The sequence below is a fragment of the Carassius auratus genome, chromosome 32, assembly GCF_003368295.1.
Source record: "Carassius auratus strain Wakin chromosome 32, ASM336829v1, whole genome shotgun sequence".
NCBI lineage: Eukaryota > Metazoa > Chordata > Actinopteri > Cypriniformes > Cyprinidae > Carassius > Carassius auratus.
The window spans coordinates 2698909-2712489 of NC_039274.1; the positions used below are offsets into that span (position 1 = coordinate 2698909).

Consider the following 13581-nt stretch of genomic DNA (forward strand, 5'->3'; position numbering starts at 1 on the left):
CTATAGTACATTTTGAGCAACATGACTTTAGCAACTGATGTAGGAAAGCGCAGACAAAAGTACATAGGCTAATCAACTGCATGAATGCACTAAAGCAATCGCATAATATCCTTTAGACACTGAGAGGTGCAGAGATGCGCTTGCTCAGTAGATGCCTATCAGTCACCATTTGGTAGTTTGTCACGTGACCTACCCTGCCAGTAGCGGTCCAATCTTTCCCTGGATGACACTGGCAGATCACGTGACCAGCTGCCAGCCAGAATCGAACTGTACAAGGCTGCTACAGTCTGTGCGCTCTGACGTGCTGCTTTGCTCTCCTCTCCATGCTGTTACATGCAGCTATTGTATTCGCCACGGGATTTTAGCGATTCGCTTCACTTTACCTCCCATGTTTCCAGCGACGAAGGAATGAAGAGCCTTTGCAATAAACGGTAATATATAAATATTTATATATATTTTCTATTTATAGGATTTTTTTTACCCCCGGAATTCATTATAATGACATTCGATTTTGTTTTTTTCTTCCTGCTTCTGAATGTTGCATACCATAACAGTGATATTACGCAAGATCCAATGAACTGAAACGACACAACAGTGTCATTTTTAGGTGACTCACATAATGAACTAGGCCTATATGTATGATAAAGAAGTGTATTATAAATTTAAAGCTCGACTGACAGGGATTTCAAAAACCCACCATATTTAACAACATCTCTGTTATTTATGTCTTGTCGTTTGTTTTAATTTAGTCGACTCAAATCAAAATGCTCGTAAATTTGGTAGTTATTTTAAGAACCAGTTCATGAAAATGCAGGAGAGAAAGCAACAGAGCTCTTTCACTTTCAGCGGATTTACATCGAAGCTGTTTACTATTATTCCCTCTTGATCACATCTCTGAAATGCGTTCTTCAGTCTGATGCAGTTCAATATCAAACCGCAAAAAACCTTTACTATCTTTAAAAAAATATATCTTTTTTATTAGTTTATGGAATCTCCATATTCCAGAAACACATCTCCTATGTTTTCCTTTGTGACTGCATTTAATATTTTCATTTTCTTCTTTCTTAATGGCCATGTTTACATGCATATTTGCTTTTAATGATTTTTTATTTGGTGCTTATATGGTTTCTTTATTCTGCTTTAATGTTTGGAGGTATAAGAGAAGCACTCATTCATTATAGTGGAATATTCTGATTTTAGAGGAATATAATTCAGAATATTATGAACAAATTCCTATTATTTGGAGGTACTAGAAATGCACTCATTCTTAAACTAAAAGAGCGGTATAAATTGCTATAAGTAGAATGTAGAAAAACTTTAGTAGGCTATTGGCTTAATGTGATTGTGCATTTATACACATAACACTTACAGTGCATAATCAGATTCTGATGGGTTAATTGCAGTGAAATCAGGTGTTCTTAAGAATATCCACCATAACTGAATGTTTATATTGTTGCAATCAAAAAAAGTAACTGGTCAATATACAAAGATGGAGAGAAGCCAAGAGGAATTCACATTATGTGGTCTCATGGCTTAAATTTTGCAATTAAATAATATCCAAACTTAATAAAATACAGAGGCATAAATAATCTCTTTTTGTCATAACATGCACACATATTTAGGAGTAAATAATGCTGTTTTGCCTTTCAGCACACAGATGTTCAGTAGATGGAAGTAGACCAATGACAGATCTCTGTGCAAGCTTTTGGGTGGGCTTCTTTATATATGTATTTAACAGTCATTTTTCCCGTATAGTACTCATTGTCAAACCCCAGGACTGTTAGTTGTGTTTTTATCCCCCATGTGCTCTGTGTGACCCAGTTTTCTGTTTATGGCTAATTGTCATTTGGTTTAGATGTGTCTTGTTAACTATCCTCATTCACCAATGTATAAGTTCATTCCTGTGTTTTCTTGTCCGGTCTACTTCATCCCTATGTGTGTCTCCTGCCTGTTCTGTCCTGGATTTACCCTTGTGTGGATTTATTAAACACTATTTCATTCATCTTCATCTTTGTGCTTTTATCTCACTGTAGCGCAAAACTCATACTGGCCCATCTCATTTACAGTAACTGTAGGTCAGAGCTGAAGAACTACAGTAAACAAACATTTCTACTCTCAGCCTCAATTGTGACCTGTAAATTAGTGCATGCTGTTTATAATCCTTTAGTTAATTTTCCAAAATTTTTGTATTATCTTGTATTTTAAAATATGGGATACACCTTTTCAGTGATGTTCAGAAGAGAGATTTTACTGAACTGTATCCAGTATTACTGAAGCGTTGAGCGTTCATCTCAGGATTTGTACTCAGATGGATGGGCACACCAGTATAACAAACTGCTATGGCTCTGTTTATGGATTGTTGAGCCACTAAATATAACACTGCTCATCTTGCAGATGAATAAAGTGGTCACTGATAGGTGTACTGGTATGCAGACAGACTATTGACTATGGTGTAATGTCTGGTCCACATTGCAATCTGTTCAAAAACTGTTCAAGAGAGAATACAGAAAAATATCTGACTTTCTGAGTGAGGACAAAACATGATATAACTCTACTTTTTTTCTAGATTTTAACTGGTGATTTCAGTCATTTTTGGGTGCAATATGTATCAGAAACTCAGTGAACGGACTGTGAGTGTGCTGTCTGAGGATTAGACTACTGTACATTATCTAACGTTGCTCTTTGTTGATATTATAGGTATTAGTTATTCTTATGAATCTTTTTTTGTATGTTTCACAGACTTTGTCCTGAAACATTAAAGACATGCTATTATAAATTTGTTTACTCAGCACAGACTTTGAAAACTGGTTGCTTTGACACTGCATTGCTTAAAACCGTCACATATATTGCCTGTAAATAAGTAGTTCACCAAACAGTGTTCAAATTGTCAAAATCAATGTAATATCAAACTTACCATGTTTCTTATAATCTCTTATCATGTTTTTATTTTAGGGTTTGTTTTATTTAAATAAGAGTTCTTTTTTTTTCTTATCCTTGTTATCACACTTAATAACCTAGCTGTTCATCGGTTCTAAGACAAAAGCTTATTCAATATTAATTCATTTGGTGTAGGCCTACCAAACTATTACTAAGCAAATAATTACATATCTACCTATTGGCAGAGCGTGATCCATTAGCAGGGTAAGGCTAAAAGTGGCCTTTAAAAATGTAGGCTATAAACTACACACATCATAACCACATCTTATAGTTTAGACAAGTACCTGATATGATTCCAGGAAATATTTTAATTTTGTATTTAAAGTAATCTCAGCCCGATAAAAACACTCTAAGTTACAAATTATAACACTTACTTTACATAGTTGCTCAAACAGCGAGTAAATTATGGAGAAAGAAAGCAAAGAACATTCACATTAAAGAGTATTATCACTGACTTCAGTATAGTCAGAGTTTATGCACTTAAAATTCCTGTTATAATAAATGAAGCTGTTCATAAACTATATGATAAATTAATCTTTAAAAAAGGCTTTATGGGGGTCCCTTAACTCCCATAAAAAAAACAAAATTATATATATATATGTATATATATATATATATATATATATATATATATGTATATATATATATATATATATATGTATATATATATATATATATATATATATATATATATATATATGTATATATATATATATATATATATATATATATATATATATATATATATATATATATATATATATTTATTTATTTTTATTTTTTATAAATAAATAAACAAATAAATTCAAACACTGGCCAAAAATGAATACTGTCATAATTTACTTGCCCTCATTTAATTCCAAATTAATTCCACTTACAGTTGCTGGTCATACTGTATAATTATAAAATCATCAAAAAGTTTATTTATTTCACTAATTACATTCAAAAAGTTAAACTTTTATATTATATTCATTGATTTCACACAGACTGATATATTTCAGATGTTTATTTCTTTTAATTTTAATGATTATAACTGACAACTAAGGACAATCCCAAATTCATTATCTCAGAAAATTAGAATATAACAAAATGATTTTTAGAAATCTTGTCCAACTAAAAAGTATGAACATGAAAAGTATGAGCATGTACAGGACTCAATACTTAGTTGAGGCTCCTTTTGCCTGAATTACTGCAGCAATGTTGCGTGGCATGGAGTCGATCAGTCTGTGGCACTGCTCAGGTGTTATGAGAGACCAGGCTGCTCTGATAGAACATAACTTTGGACCACTCAGCAGCAGTCCAGTCCTTTTTGAATTGAGATGCTTCTGACACTGTCTGTTGTTCAATAGTGTCTTGACACAAGGATTGCGACAGCTGAAACCCATGTCTTGCATTCGTCTGTGTGTAGTGGTTCTTGAAGCACTGACTCCAGCTGCAGTCCACTCTTTGTGAATCTCCCCCACATTTTTTAATGGGTTTTGTTTCACAATCCTCTCCAGGGTGCGGTTAACCCTATTGCTTGTACACTTTTTTTCTACCACATCTTTTCTTCCATTTCGCCTCTCTATTAATGTGCTTGGACACAGAGCTCTGTGAACAGCCAGCCTCTTTTGCAATGACCTTTTGTGTCTTACCTTCCTTGTGCAAGGTGTCAATGGTCGTCTTTTGGACAACTGTCAAGTCAGCAGTCTTCCCCATGATTGTGTAGCCTACAGAACTAGACTGAGAGAAAATGTAAAGGCTTTGCAAGTGTTTTGAGTTAATTAGCTGATTAGAGTGTGGCAAAAGGTGTCTTCGATATTGAACCTTTTCACACTATTCTAATTTTCTGAGATAATGAATTAGGTATTTTGCTTAGTTGTCAGTTATAAACATCAAAATTAAAAGAAATAAACATTTTGGATATATCAGTCTGTGTGTAACGAATGAATATAATATACAAGTTTCAATTATTGAATGGAATTAGTAAAATAAATCAACTTTTTGATGATTTTCTAATTATATGACCAGCACCTGTATTTTTCACCTTCGATATAAAAATAAAGATATTTTTTAATGAAATTTTAATGAAAGATTTCTGTTCCTCCTTTGAAGTCAATTCCACCAAAACTTTGGCGTTTCAGAAAGTTCATAAAGACATCATAAAAGTATCAATATGAATCAGTTGATTCATGTCTTTTGAAGAAATTCTATCATGTTATGAACAGATTTAATTTAGTCTTTTTTTGTCAATACTCATACAAATTTGAGCTCATCAAATATCGTCAACACAGTAGCTCAACCGTACTCGATTGATACATGAGAACAAATCTTATGGAAGCTCAAAAGTGAAATAGACTTTCAACTGAAGGACAGAAATTACTCCTGAGTATTGCTAAAATATATATTTGTGTTTTGAAGAGGAACAAAAGTCATACAAGTTTGGAAGGACATGGTGGTGAGTAAATAAACATAGACTAGGCCTTAAGTAAAAAAATATGTTTTTAAGCACCACATTTTTCTGCTGTTGAATTATACACTGCTGATAATCTACTCTAATGTCAGACCCCATTAAACTAAACATTTCCTAAAGGCAAAGAGAGCTCTGTGGATATATATTATAACTGTATATAATTGTAAATTAAAAATGAATTAATAAATGCTGTATATAAGCTTTTTATCCACCACCATCTATTTATTTAAAGGGGTGGTTTTCACTTTTTTAACGTTAGTTAGTTTGTAATGTTGCTGTTTGAGCATAAACATTATCTGCAAAGTTGCAGCGCTGAAAGTTCAAAGCAAACAGAGATATATTCTTTTAAAATTCTGGCAGTTTAATGGCTACAGAAACGACTGGTAAGGGACTACAACGAGCTTCTTCCGAGGTTCGTTATGTCACAAACCCAGATAAACCCCGCCCCCGGATTACACGCAACAAAGGGGGCGAGACCATGTTCTGCTGCTTTAAAGAAGAGCAAGAGAAAACTATGGGTGCACGTTAAAATCGGTGCATATATGATTTGCGATTCTGTCTTCTAATGCATTCACAAGTTTCAACACCAATATTCTCAAGCAGCGGTTCTCAATCCTGTTCCTCGCGTCCCCCTGGTCTGCATCTCTCTCTCTCTCTCTCTCTCTCTGTCTATCATTCAGATCAGCCCCAACAAACTGTTCATTTATACACTTATTTTCACAAAGCAACGAAAAGCATTATATATGGATGAGCATATGGTTGCTGTGCTGTATTAAAGCTTTAATCAGAATAAAACCGTATATTAAAAGCTAGCAGAAGCAGTAGCATTTACAAACAACAGGGCATCTAAAAGTAAGAGACAACGACAAACAAACATACCATTAAGAGCCGTGCTTGCACAGGTTCTGTGCGATCCTCTTCATTAATATTCTTTGCCTCTCAATCGGGCTCAAGTTGATAAGCAATATAGAGGACGTCATCGTTTACAATACAACTCGAGGCGGTTCAGCGAATCACAACACTGAGCCAGCTGAACAATCTCAGCCGTCACGTATTTCTGTGGGAGGGGCTTCATAATAACAGGAAATAAATCGAGGCATTTGTCAGAGAAGGGACAGATTGGTGTGGAATAAAGGTTAATTATGTGAAAAATAATGCATTTAAAAAAAAAACGTACCATGAACACATGTTAGACTGCACCCTATATTGGGTTGAAATTACTCTTCTCCCTGTTTCAAATTCATCATACTCGAACTTGCATCCTCAGAATGAACAACATAGCTCAGTGCATTGGCTGCTGGGCCATGATTCTGACCTCTCTTTTTAATTCACTAAAGTGATTACTTTGTGAGTTTGCTGTATAGATGTCACACAAGGGTTGGTGCTGAATAACGCAGTGAATAGCCTTCTGTAGAAGCAAAGAGACAGTTACTGTAGGACACTGATATGCTTACTGACGGGGTTGCTCTTGACAGTACTGAAAAATAACTGAAGCAAAAATATCTGTGGAGTATGGATTGGTATCTCATATAATATATTACACCTGGTCAATTAAAAAAAAAAAAAAAACACACACATAATCAGAGTTATTTTTGTGAAGGCTGCTCTCATGATTTGTTTTATACAAATACTGCTTCCATTGAATTTGGAAGCATAATGCATTTATTGAATAATAATAAGAAAAAAACAGGATTTCTCTTAACTTTATATGATTATACTAATAAAAAAAAAAGTTAAATAAGTTAGTACACTTATGTTAATAGTCATCCTATAGTTTAAACAATATAGAGCGCGCTAGCATTGCCAAGGGGTCATGGGTTTGATTCCAAGGGAAAACAATACAAAGATGTAAGTAAAATTAATGCAGTGTTGATGGAAAAAAAAGCATCTGCCAAGTGTGTTAGTATAAATGCAATGTAAATGAATTAATTTACATTGCACCGCTCGAGCAGGAATTAGCCAATTTTCCACATGATTGGCCTTTTCAACAGGTCATCAGCATGGAAGTTGTTTACTGCGAGTGATGAAGACACAAAGTTCGCAAATTGTAATACATGTAGGCCAAAGTAAACTGTAGGAGAACCACAGGGCTCCATTAACGCTGGTCTGGGACAAGTTGATTTTTTAAACAGGCAAGTGTGAGAGAGTTTTACTTGTCCGACCAGACAAGAATCCTGATTAAAGGGCACCTATTATGCCCCTTTTTACAAGAATTTCCCCAGAATGTGTCTGTGAAATTTCAGCTTAAAATACCAAAGAGATAATTTATGATATAATTTTGAAAATGCCTCTTTTGAGTGCAAGAAGAAACATGCCATTTTCGTGCCTGTATATTTAAATGCAAATTTAAAGGTGCCCTTTAAAATGTCAGTAACAAATGTAACTAGAGATGCACTGAAAATTGGCCACCAAAAATTTTTGCACAAGGATGGTTGTGATTTTATTGCAAAAATTACTCGGTTATTAAGGTTGGGGGGAAATGTCATGCAGACAACACATACGCAATCATGCAGACATAAATCATTGCTTCAAACAAGCAGCTCTGTCCCTCACACACATGCAAACCTGTATCACATAATGTGGTAAATTTATTCATAGCATATGCATGTTTTTATTTTTTTTTAGCATGTGCAACACACATGCTGCACTTTACAGCCCTGTTATAAGTTGTCTAACTGCATTATTTTGTGTAGAATCCGGCTGTACCAATATTACATATAGAGGAAATGAATTTACTACTAGGACATGGCTTCAAAATGAGAGATAGTTTTCATTACAGTTTGGTTCATTTGAATGTAGGTATTGCATATGTGTTTCATTCGACCACTTAAAGTATTACCAGATGCTTTTTGCATGCTTTCTTTTGGAGATCCTTAGCATTTCCTCTCCAGGATTTTGCTTTACATGAAAGCTATATATTCTTTCCTCAGACCTCTGTGGGGAGGTGTTCATATTATATATATATATTTATTTATTTATTTATTTATTTATATTCTGTATAAACACTTGTTACTACTGTATGCTTGTGCCCAAACAACTTGCCACATTAATGATTGGTCTCAGTGTTACCTACACTGTATTCGTGTGTGTGCGTTTTTGTGACATATCAGGACACAAAATTGCATAATGACAAGGGTATGGCATAGGTATTACAAGGAGAGGGTGACTGTTCAGCAGATTACCCCATGTCCCCATTTTTCAAAATGCATATAAATCACACAGAATGGAGTATACTGAAAATCTGAAATAGCACAAAGTTTCCTGTGAGGGTTAGGGTTAGGTGTAGGGTGATAGAATATACAGTTTCTACAGTATAAAAACCATTACGCTTATGGGATGTCCCCACTTTTCACAAAAACAAACCTGTGCATGTGTTTGCGTGTGTGTAAGAGAAAACTCTCAGTCAGGACAAGGCTCCCCTCAGTGTGTTGAAGTGCTCTACATCTGTGAGCAAGTACGAGGCAGTGACGGCCCACCCAGATGGCGGTGCGAGTGATGCCAGTTGTCCTTGCTCAGACACTGACAACTGCTCTCCCCCTGACGACTGTTACTCTCCCCAGCTCTAAATGTTTAACTTCTTTCTCCCTTTCACGTCAGAATAGTAAATGTCAGCAGAGCAGACCTATATGATTACCCAAATTAGAACTCTTTCCTCAAACAAAAAACGTCATACCGTCCAGTCTTGGCTTTGCTTAAACCTTGACCTCTTTGTTTTTTTGCATAAAGGGAGCCAGTCTCTGTAGTCTTTTTTCCATAACCACACTATACTTAGTTTGGTCTTTAGGTTTCGGTGCACACCCAGGAGACTGGCCACCAAGGCCTGATGTCATAGTTGGAAATGAGTCTCGAAGGTGTAGTGCAATGTTTTGAGAATGAGAACTATTCGAGCCAATGTGATTGTTAAGCTCCTCCGCCAAACTAACACAATGAATATGTGACAAGCCTTAAAAAACAAGCTTATGCCTACAGCTCTTGGCCAGGAAGCTGTTAAAATTGATTGACAAGTTATCAAATAGCATTCTTTCACATTTTTAGACACTTGTAATAAAGGTAGTATGATAATAACTAAAAGTAATGGTTTTTAGATATAAATATTATTATTAATAATAATAATTTCACACAAATATATAAAGAAAAATTTATTTTTACTTTCAAAACTGCCCTGGGGATGTCAAAAAGCTCAAAAGTCATGCGTGCATACTGCTCTTTAAAAATGCTGAAGACCCCTCTTATTATGTAAGTTTGCCAACAAACATAGTCCTCCTTCAGCACACATGAATAATTCATAGCTTCAGCCCACAGTGATCTACTCATGTTTACTGCAATATCATACAAGTTACTGTGTTCTTTTACCAAGATATTCTTTGAGTAAACAACAAACATCACTGTGACATCACTGCATGCTAACACTGATTCCAAATTGACATTTTATAATAACTGTATCATATAAACAAAGATTATTACATTTCATTATACTGTGTAATGTACAGCAGAATATGGATTTCAATGTTAATGTTAATGACATATTAATTCACTATTTGGAACTTTTCAAGTTAACATGTTGTAAAACATCTCACTGTTCTAAAACATACTTTAGGTTTTGTGAGAATCTGTTCTCTTCTCATATCGTTGGAGGCCAGTGGGTAGTGATTCCTAGGTCAGGCATGGAGTTTCACATCCAGCTGGGAAGACATTCAGCAGAAGGGCTGTCATTCCATATGCTGGTGAGAACTGAGACGATTGGAAAGCCAGTGTTTAGACTCTGGCTCACTAGAGAAATGGCTATTTATGGCACCTGGTGTAAGTGTAAACAGAGTTGGAAGAGATCGGCAGTCAGGCCTAAAATGGAAGTCCAGATGAATTAAATAGGCACTTTTACACTGACACAAGCGATCGAAATAAAATCCCCACCCAGTCTCCATTCAAACGAGAACATAATGGCCTAATTTCTGCCATTGTTCTTCAGGAAAAACTGAAACTAAACCAATTGATCCAATGAATTCAGCAACTTACCGCATTAGATTTTCAGGCTTCTGTTGTTTCAACAAATGTTGTTCATATTTTCATATTAACTATAATATATAATGATATGGATTATGATTATAGTATGAAGCTTATAACAGTATGTAATGCAAATGTTTTAGTTTACAAATTATCATTTTTAATTAAATGAAAATATGCCCCGTAAACATTTACAATTTGCATGGTCATTTCATTTGGAAATTGAAGGGAAATGTACTGATATGAATTTGGAGTGCAAAAGTGTAGGTAGAGGTACTTTCTTCCAATGAGACTATAGGTTGGATTTTATTGAAATCTCACTTGAATGAACAGATATCACACATGCAAAAGCACTACAGTGTTTCTGTAGCTCAATTGGTAGTGCATTGTGCTATCAAGCGTAAGTTGTGGGTTCGATTCCCCGGGAACACATGATGGGTAAAAATTGATAGCCTGAATGCACTGTAAGTTGCTTTGGATAAAAGCTTCTGCTAAATGCATACATTTTTAATTTAATTTACCGGTAATTCAATTTAATTTTAATTTACTACAGGGGATACAATCCAGCAGGAAAATGTCCCTTATTGTACTTTGTACTTTTTAAAAATAGTGTTCTATAAAGTACAGCAGAATGTATTTGTGTGAAATAGTTTTGATGATGTACTGTCAGCTGATTGGTCTGTATGAAATGCTTGCTCATCATTGTCCCCCTCTCTCTCTATCTGCCCTTGAAAGGGGGTTGGTATGCAAACCGACCAACGGAGCTACTAAACCACAGTTTTTCTTCTCTCAGTCTCAAGTCAAATGCAGCAGCCCAAACTTAAACAGCAGATAGTTTCCACATGTCAAAACTTTATATTAAAGATTATTTCAATAATATGGCAGCAAGGTTCCTCTGAGGGTCTCTTGTCCCTCATTTTGTGGACTGTCATTTCAGTCATTTCATTTGTCAATCAAAAAGTCCCTAAAGCTCCTCAGAAAACAACTGCCAAAAGATTAAAAAAGGTGTTTTAATTATAAGATGTTTAATTATATTTTTTAATAAGAAACAAACAAACAAACAAAACCATAATTTAATCATTTAGGCCAAAGAGAGAGAGAGAGGGTGGAAAATAATTCAGTGGATGTCAAGGGAAAAAGTATGATGTGATCCCTTTAAGGCATACACAGATGGATGTAGAGGCAATGATGAATATAAGATATGAGAATAAAGCAAGGCTGAGTCTCTGTGACATGCATAACATATTAGACCAACATAAAATACACACAAACTGAGGTTTGGAGAGGAAATACCTCACATAATTCAGATTTTCTGTTGGGTAGCTCTTAATTAATCTAAATTAGCACATGTTATGTATATGTTATAGTGTATATGGTATGACTGATGGGATCATTACATGTAAATATTTTCAGAAATGCATTGTTCTGAGCACTTTGTTCTGAATGACAGTCTTGAGGTTTATAATCTGAGTTTTCATCAAAGACTGCATAACCTAATCCTTTTGCCTCGTTTACTGCAAGGGTGACAGATGACGACACTGACTTCCTACGGAAGAGAAAAGGATTCTTTCTGATACTTATCCTTATGGAAGTGGATTATAGTGGAAGTGGAAAATGTTTGACTTCTTGGTTTATTTATGTAATTTTGGGATAAGGCCAGTTTTATTCAGTTTTCAGATCAGTTTTTTTGAAGGGGACCCTTTTGTGTACGGGTTGGCAAAAATCAGCAAAACTAGTTATACACAGAAATTATTTTACCGAAAATAAGTTTTCATTTATCCAAAAATATCAGCCCTTGTAACCATTTTTATTTATTTATTTTCTTTAACTGGCATAGACAGATTTTAGTGAGAGGATATATAGTATAATATAATGGCAGTGGGTGATGAGAGAAAATGCTTAGTAAAGTCTTTTGTTTTTTTTCAGTTTTACAAACCGTGGTTTGGGGTTTTGAGCAAATTATTTTCTCATTGAGTAGTACAAAATTCATAAGCACAAAATAATTTCCTGTGGTTCTGCTGTTTTGCAAGCCATGGAAGCACAGTCTCTCTCAAACTATGTGTGCCTGAAGATGCCTATAAACACTTATTATACTTTTTCTATTCTTTTTTTCCGGGAAAAACCTCAGATTCTCTGTTCACTTGTAATCCTTGTGACGGTACTTTTGACAGCTTTATGATATGAGTAGGCTCCAAGAGACAGTGAGAGTGATGGAAAATTGGGAAAGGGACATATAAGAAATATTATTCTGTGTAAATACACCAGGAAATGTCATATGTGGTATACAAACACAACAAATGCACTTGTTAATTTGGCAGTGAGGGCAAGTGACTTTTAATTCAAAGAAATACAGCACTGTGATTTTAGTCTCTCCTGTTTAGTGAAGTTTTAAATGTCATACAGTATGGCATGATTTTTTTGATGGGCTGGAAATATTGAATATGACACATGTTGGTGTGTCATGCAGGGCTGTGTCCCACCCACTGTGAGGGGATTCTAGTTTTGTGTGTGTGACAGACTCAGCAGACACACAGTGCTCTCAGACAGTTGAAGCCTGGCGGGAAGCTTTGTTCCCTTCTTTTGCCTCTGTGGTTCCCATGGGACTAATGTTTCTGAGACAGTCAAGGCCTTCATATGACCAACAGGATCTTCAAAACATTATGAGAGCTCAGATTACCCAGTGCCAACAAGAGCTGATTTTGGACCAGTTTCTCAGTCTGAATGTGATGAATATGTTGCACAAAAGACCCGTGTCTGCTTTTTTTCCTGTGTTGCTGAGCTATCTTCAAATGACAAAGCAACTGTTTAATATTCATCTGTGCAAATGTATAGTCCTTAACAGAACATAAAATCTGTCTTCCAGATTGTTTAGCTTTTTGTCAGCATTCATTTCTCTCTTTGTCATTAATTGTTCTTTGTGTGATGTATTTCTAGATATTGACATGAAGAAGGACATTGAGGTGCTGATAGCAGAGGAACGTGCTGAGATCATCTCTAAATATAATAAGGTAAATTGTGCCATTTACCCTCACACTTTGGGCAGATATTCACTGAAATAGTATAGATCCTGTCATACGTACTGTAACTTATTCAAGTTTGCCTATTTCCTTTAATGTATACCTTCAGGTAATGAATTATTTGTGCTAGAATTGGTATACTATAAAAGTTTTAAGAAAATGGATGTATTAACA

General features: G+C 35.1%; 1 protein-coding gene across 1 annotated transcript in view; it reads left to right on the plus strand.

Moving 5' to 3' along the window:
* The first annotated feature begins 251 nt into the window (after positions 1 to 251).
* LOC113051334 (USP6 N-terminal-like protein) overlaps positions 252 to 13581 on the plus strand; it is a 30505-nt gene continuing 17175 nt past the window's right edge. Inside the window, exons 1-2 of the mRNA XM_026214977.1 lie at positions 252 to 431; positions 13325 to 13398. Coding sequence (XP_026070762.1) covers positions 13333 to 13398 — 66 coding nt within the window. The 5' untranslated portion in view covers positions 252 to 431; positions 13325 to 13332. The remainder of the gene's footprint in view (positions 432 to 13324; positions 13399 to 13581) is intronic.